This window comes from Hemiscyllium ocellatum, chromosome 9 (assembly GCF_020745735.1).
Source record: "Hemiscyllium ocellatum isolate sHemOce1 chromosome 9, sHemOce1.pat.X.cur, whole genome shotgun sequence".
NCBI lineage: Eukaryota > Metazoa > Chordata > Chondrichthyes > Orectolobiformes > Hemiscylliidae > Hemiscyllium > Hemiscyllium ocellatum.
The window spans coordinates 30,331,262-30,338,173 of NC_083409.1; the positions used below are offsets into that span (position 1 = coordinate 30,331,262).

General features: G+C 47.2%; 1 protein-coding gene across 1 annotated transcript; it reads right to left on the minus strand.

Annotated features, from left to right (window-relative positions):
• Window positions 1-885: 885 nt before the first annotated feature.
• LOC132818652 (protein FAM163A-like) lies at window positions 886-6,108 on the minus strand. The gene is made up of 2 exons (XM_060829666.1): window positions 6,016-6,108; window positions 886-1,251 (listed from the first exon to the last, which is right to left on the minus strand). Exons 1-2 carry the CDS (start codon window positions 6,106-6,108, stop codon window positions 886-888), a joined length of 459 nt encoding a protein of 152 aa, XP_060685649.1.
• Window positions 6,109-6,912: the final 804 nt, after the last annotated feature.

The window sequence follows — 6,912 nt, forward strand, 5'->3', positions numbered from 1 at the left end:
TCTCTCTTTAGCTCCTGCCAACTCCGGTTAGATGCACTCTTGGAGCTTTCGCCATAATATCTTCCACCTTCGACCATCCCGCCTGGTCGCCAGGATTTTCCTCCTTCATTCCCCACCCACCCCCACGCCCCATATCGAAAATTCAGAAGGGTTGGCAGAAAAACAGAGTGAATGGACTTGGGAAAACCCGCAACCATATCCAGGAGCTCAAACTCTCTTCCTTCTCCCAACAACGGCCCCGTCTACTGGCTTGGGACGAGAGTGGACGAGGTGGAATGGGCAGTCAGTGATGCTGGAGGAGCAGGAAGGGGAGTTTTAAAAGAAAGGTCGAGTTAGTAACTGGGAGCTGAGCAGCAAAGCCTACAATCTGGTACAGAACGCAACCAGGTGAACAACATCCGAGGATACCGTGTGATGATCCGTTGTCAACAATAGTGAGCTGACGTGACAGCGGAAGCGAAAACAGTGAAATGGCACTTGTCCTTCTTTGATGCTTAGATTCCAAGCCGGTTAACTGGTGTCACCTTCAGGCCTTACAGACATTTTGAAAGACAGTGCCCTTGGCCTCTTCGTAAAGAAAGAGGAACCACACTTTCTTTGCAGATGGTTTCCAAAAACACGTGAACGTTTCAAAAAAAGCGTGCAGCGAGACAGGCTTTGTTGCTTGTCTTGTGTTGTTAGTCCTGAGGGAAGAACGTTCAGGTGGATGCCCTGCAGAGCAGGAGGAGTGCTGGGCCTTCATCGATGAGAATAGAAAGGGGTGAATTCCTTTATTGGAACCTGTGGTCCAAGGCCATGTGTTGTTTTTTGCAAACTCTCTTTTACTTCCACTTAATAGAGAAAACTAAAATCGTCTCCTTCTCTCCATCTCCCTGGTGCCCCAGTTCACACCTCAGTACTTATAGCCCTGACGCCCACAAACATCTCCCGCACGGTGTTCTGCCGGCTCATCGGGAAACCTTGAAGTGACGGCACCTTGAGGGGCAGCCCTGGCTCTTTGTAGCGGGCAGGAGTGTATGAGATACGTTCGCCCCCGTTGCGCATCTCGTCAGCGGTTCGAACATAAAAGGGCGTGCAACTGGGGCATGAGCCCCTTGTGAGTGTCTGGCTAGGCTCCCCTGGCAGTGCCAATTGAGGGACCAATCCGTCCATGACATGCGCGTTGCATGAGTTGCAAGGGATGTGTGGGTGAGCGGGTATGTCCGAACATTCCTCCTCGTCGTCGGATTCATCCTTCTTGCAGCAGTAATACTGGGAGGGGAACAAAGAGACAGGAAACTTGCGTCAGGTGAAGCCAGCAATAAACAGCTTGCTTTGCCCACTTCCAATTATCTCCTGCCTGGCATCTCACATGCAAACCTAAAATTCTGCTGCCCTTACCCTGACTCTCACCAAATCCCCCTCATCTGACACCCTCAAGCTTACATGTTAATTCCCTGACCAACAGTGCTGCTATTTTTATTCTAGATTTCCAATTTCTTACTACCCCACCAGCCTCTGCATCCAAAGAATTATAATTTGCCGTTTCCACCGCCTCCAGATGCATATTTCCCTCCCCTCCTCTGTCAGCCTTCCACAAGGACTGTTCCCTATGAGATACCTTGGTCCGCTCCTCCTCCACCTCCGACACCACCTCATAACCCCACAGCACCTTCCTATGCAATCGCAGAAGGTGTACCACAAGCCTGTTTACCTCCTCCCTATCTCTTTAATGTCCTGCGACCCTGAAAACTTCCAGATCTCTGTGTTTTTCAAATTTTTGCACATCCTTGATTTTAATCGTTTCACCATTGGGTGGTTGTGTCTGTAGCTCCCTGTGTCTGGGAGGTGTGGAATTCCCTGCCTAAATCATTCCACCTCTCCTACCTGCTGTAAAACTATGCTTACGCCCACCTTGGTATCTAGCTCTTACACCAGTCTGTAGGCCATCTGTCCTAGAATCTCCTTGAGTGACTCAGTGCTGAGTTAAATTTAAAAATGCTCCAGCAAATGACCTGCATTATTGTTGCTGCTTTATAAATGGATGAGTTGTTGCAGTACTGAGGAAAACAGTGGGTTAGCCTGCTTGGAAAAATTAATCAGTTTTGCTTCCAATTTCCATCCTGCCCTCACCTTTTCCTGGTCCATCACCTCCCTTCCCTTCCTGGACATCTCTGTTTCCATTTCTGGGGATAGGCTGGCCATCGATATACGCTACAAACTCACCGATTCCCACAGTTACCTTGACTATACATCCTCACACTCTGCTTCCTGTAAAGACTCCATCCCATTCTTCCAGTTTCTCTGTCTCTGTCACATGTGTTTTGACAATGCCATCTTCTGCAGGGGCTGCCTCAGAAATGTCTACCTTCTTCCCCAACTGAGGGTTCCGAAGCACTGTGGTCAACAAGGGCTCTTTGTGGTGTCTGACCCATCTCCCGCACTTCGGCCCTTACTCCTTCTCCTTCCTCCCACAGCAATGACAGAGTCCCTCTGGCCCTCACTTAACAGCCCACCAGTCTTCGCATCCCACGAATTATAAATTGCCATTTCCACCATATCCAACAGGTTGCCACCACCAGATGCATACTCCCCTCCTGTCCCCTCCTTTGTCAGAATTCCGCAGGGACTGTTCCCTCTGGGACACCTTGATCCTCCCCCCCTTCCACTCCCAACACCCTCTCATACCCCCACAGCACCTTCCCATACAATCGCCTGTTTACCTCCTCCTGCCTCATTATCCAATGCCCTAAGACACACCTTCCACATAAGGCAGCAATTTACCTGCAGCACTTCACTCAATATAGTCTATGGTGTTCTCCGCTAACAATGTGCTCTGCTCTACATTGAGAAGATGAAATCTAGGCGGGGGTGACTGTTTTGCAGAACACTGAGGCTCTGTCCTAAAGATGAGCCTGAACTTCCAGTTGCCTGCTACTTGAACACACCACTGTGGCTCAGACACAAACGTTTCTGTCGCGAGTTTGTTGCAGTGTTTCAGCGAGCCTCAGTGCAAGCTCAGACAACAACATCTAATTTTCCACTTGGGGATCCTGCAGTCTCTCGGACTCGACATTGAGTTCAATAACTTCAGACCCTGCTTTCTTCCTTCCATGTTTTTCACCCAGCCCCACACCAAGTCCTATTATGACAAGGGATTCTTTTAGCACATGCACCCATTCTCACGTCCTCCCAGGCTCATTATCACATCATACTGGTTGCATTCAGCTCAATTAACTCATTTTCTCACTCGCTCATAGCTCTGATTATCTCTTTGTCAATTTTGCTTCTATCCTGGCCTGCTATGCATAATCTCCTTGTTTAACTACCCCTTTCTTATCTCTCTCTCTCTCTCTCCCTCTCGGTTCTGTCTCCACTTATTTGTTCATCTCTCCCTAACCCTCACCCTCCACTTCTGTTTCAGCATAAATAACACCACTCTATGTAGAGTCATAGCGATGGACAGCACTAAATTAATCTAGTCCCATTTGCCAGCACTTGGCCCTTATCCCTCCAAACCCTTCCTATTCATATACACATCCAGATGCCTTTTAAATGTTGCAATTGTACCAGCTGCCACCATTTCCTCTGGCAGCTCATTCCATACACATACCACCCTCTGTACAAAAAAAAAGTTGCCCCTTAGGTCCCTTTTATATCTTTTCCCTCTCACCCTAAACCTATGCTCACTCACTCTGGACTCCCCCACCCCAGGGAAAAGACTTTGTCTATTTATCCTATCCACTCTGCTTTCTTCCCACAGATGCTGCCCAGACTTGCTGAGTTTCTCCAGTGATTTCTGTTTTGGTTTCAGACTTCCAGCATCTGTAGTTCTTTGTTCTATTATAGTTCAAATGTGTTCATGTAGCAGGCAACTGGAAGTTCAGGTTCATTTTCAGGACAGAGTCTCAGTGTTCTGCAAAGCAGTCACCCCGCTTAGATTTCATCTTCCCAAAGTATAGCAGAGCACATTGTGAGTGGAGAACACAGGAGACTATATTGAGTGAAGTGCTGCAGGTAAATTGTAAATTATCCTATCCATGCACCTCATGATGGGTCAACTGTCAGGTCCAACACTCCAGGGAAAACAGCCCCAGCCTATTCAGCGTCTCCCTAGAGCTCAAATCCTCCAACCCTGGCAACATCCATTTAAATCTTCTCTGAGTCCTTTCAAGTTTTGCAACATCCTTCCGATAGGAAGGAGACCAGAACTGCGCACAATATTTCAAAGGTGGCCTAACCGATTCCTGTACAGCTGCAAAATGACGTCCCAACTCCTGTACTCGTACCAAACACCTTCTTCACTATCCAATCTAGCTGCAACTCCACTTTCAAGGAGCTATGAACCTGCACTCCAAGGTCTCTTTGTTCAGCAACACTCCCTCGGACCTTACCATTAAGTGTATAAGTCCTGCTCTGATTTGCCTTATCTAAATTAAATTCCATCTGGCACTCCTCAGCCCATTAGCCCATACGATCAAGATCACAATGTACTTCTTCACTGTCGACTAGACCTCCAATTTTGGTGTCATCTGCAAACTTCCTAACCATACCCCCCACGTTTGCATCCAAGTCATGTTCCCAGCTGCCAACAGTTCTGATAAAGAGTCACAAGTCACTTGAGTTGTTAACTCTGCTTTCTTCACACAGATGCTGCCCAGACTTGCTGAGTTTCTCCAATGAATTCTGTTTTGGTATCAGACCTCCAGCATCTGTAGTTGTTTGTTTTATTGTAGTTTAGCCCGCTGTGTTCTCTCATCACTGAATCTAATTCACTGCTGTCTGCTACTTGTGTACAGCATCAATTATTGCTCAGTCAGTAGCCATTCTACTTCATGTTTTGTGAAGCTCACTGGCATACATAGTGCTTCAGGGACTTGAGAATATAAATTAACCCGACACAAGCGCCCAACTCCATACTGAGAGGGTGCTGCACTGTCAGTTGCTGGTGTATTTTGGGTGAAGTGCTATACTGAGGGCCCGTCTGCCCTCTCAGAGAGAATAAGAGACATCTCTGCAGTATTTTGAAGAAGTGAAGGGTGAAATGACCGCACAGAGGCCACTATCCTGTCACCACGTCACCCTCTATTTACACGTGGAGAGTCCTTGACACTCATCCAGCTCCCCATAGCCAGCTCTCAGAATGAACAGAATCTCTGCTACCTCAGCTCTGGTGAAGAGTCATCTAGTTTTGAAACATTAGTTTGCTCTCTCCCCATGGGTGCTGTCTGACCTGCTGTGATCGGATCATTTGTTATTTTCAGAATCTCTGACACTCCTGTTTATATCTGTCAGCCAGGACTTCCTGATTGGACTAGGCCCCTATCAGGAAACTATGAAGTCCACCTGGCTGATCGCATTACAATCACTATAAAGGCAAAATCCCCTTTATGTCTGACCAACCATACGTCCTTTCATCAAGTACACAGAAAATGGGGGATAATTTATTTACAGTTAAGAGTGTGGTGCTGAAAAGCACAGGTCAGGCAACCTCCGAGGAGCAGGAAAATTGAAGTTTTGGGCAAAAGCCCTTCATCAGGATCTGATGAAGGCCTTTTGCCCAAAACATCGATTTTCCTGCTCCTCGGATGCTGCTTGACCTGCTGTGCTATTCCAGCACCACACTCTCGTCTCTAATCTGCAACAGCTACAGTCCTCACTTTCGCCTAGGTAATTTATTTACATGCCATTTAAATTGACAGCCCTGTTTCTTACATTGCAATGATGAATACAATTCAAAAACTACTTCCTTGGTTGTAAATAAATTTGAACCATCCTCAGACTGGGGAAGGCATTATAGGTTGTGATTCTTTGTTCACAGCATGGTCACTGCTTACACTCTCACTGACAGTCTACCCTTGGTCACAGCCAAAGCATTCCAAACTGAGAGGGAGTTAACAGACTCTCTGTGATACCCCTAGGGATTCATTCATCATTCAGAGCCCACTCACTCATCTTTCCCATCCCTCCACCCTCCACGCTAGCAGCCCCCTCCCACCCCGGTTACTGTCAGTCATGCGACATTTGTAAACATACCTGGAGTCTACAGTAACAAAGTACACCGATGATACACAGCAGTATCACTGTTGCTAGTATTCCACCAGTGATAACCACAGTTCCAGCTGTCATCCGACCAATTCTCCATCAAACCCTGGAAGAGCAAACAGAGAAATGAGTGAGGTTGATGGGTTTTGGGGCATTGGAGTAAGTGCTGGGCAGTGGGAAAGTAAGAGCAGGCTCCTTCCAAAATGACAATCTCACATTTTCATTCCACCCAGTTACAAAGGAATGAGGCCAAAGGGGGGGATTTGATGATGAAAGATGAGAATTTGCTTCCATTCCTTTGACTGATCTATTTCCATATCTGGGGATAGGCAATCAACCAATATATTCATGCTCAGCTCAGCCAAGACTTGGGCACACTGCTTCCTCAAACCCTACTTCCTGTCAGAATTTCATTCCATTCTCACAGTTCCTGACTCTGTGACCCACAATGCCCTGAGAAAGGGAATTCCAGGACTTTGACCCCGTGACAGACAAGGAACAGCGACATATTTCCAAGTCAGAATAGTGAGTGGCTTGGAGGGGTATTTGCCGATGGTGGTGTTCCCATATATCTGCTGCCTTTGTCCTTCTAGGTGGAAGTGGTCATAAGTTTGGAAGGTGCTGTCTGAGAATCTTTGGTGGATTTCTGTAGTGCACCTCATAAATTGTACACACTACAGACACTGAGTGTTGTTGGTAGAGAGTGTGGATATTTGTGGATGTAGTGCCAATCAAAAGGGCTGCTTTGTTCTGGGTAGTGTCAAGCTTCTTAAGTGTTGTTAGAGCTGCACCCATCCAGGCAAGTGGGGAGTATTCCATCACACTCCTGACTGGTGCCTTGTAGACAGTACACAGGTTTTGGGGAGTAAGGAGGTGAGCTCCTCACCG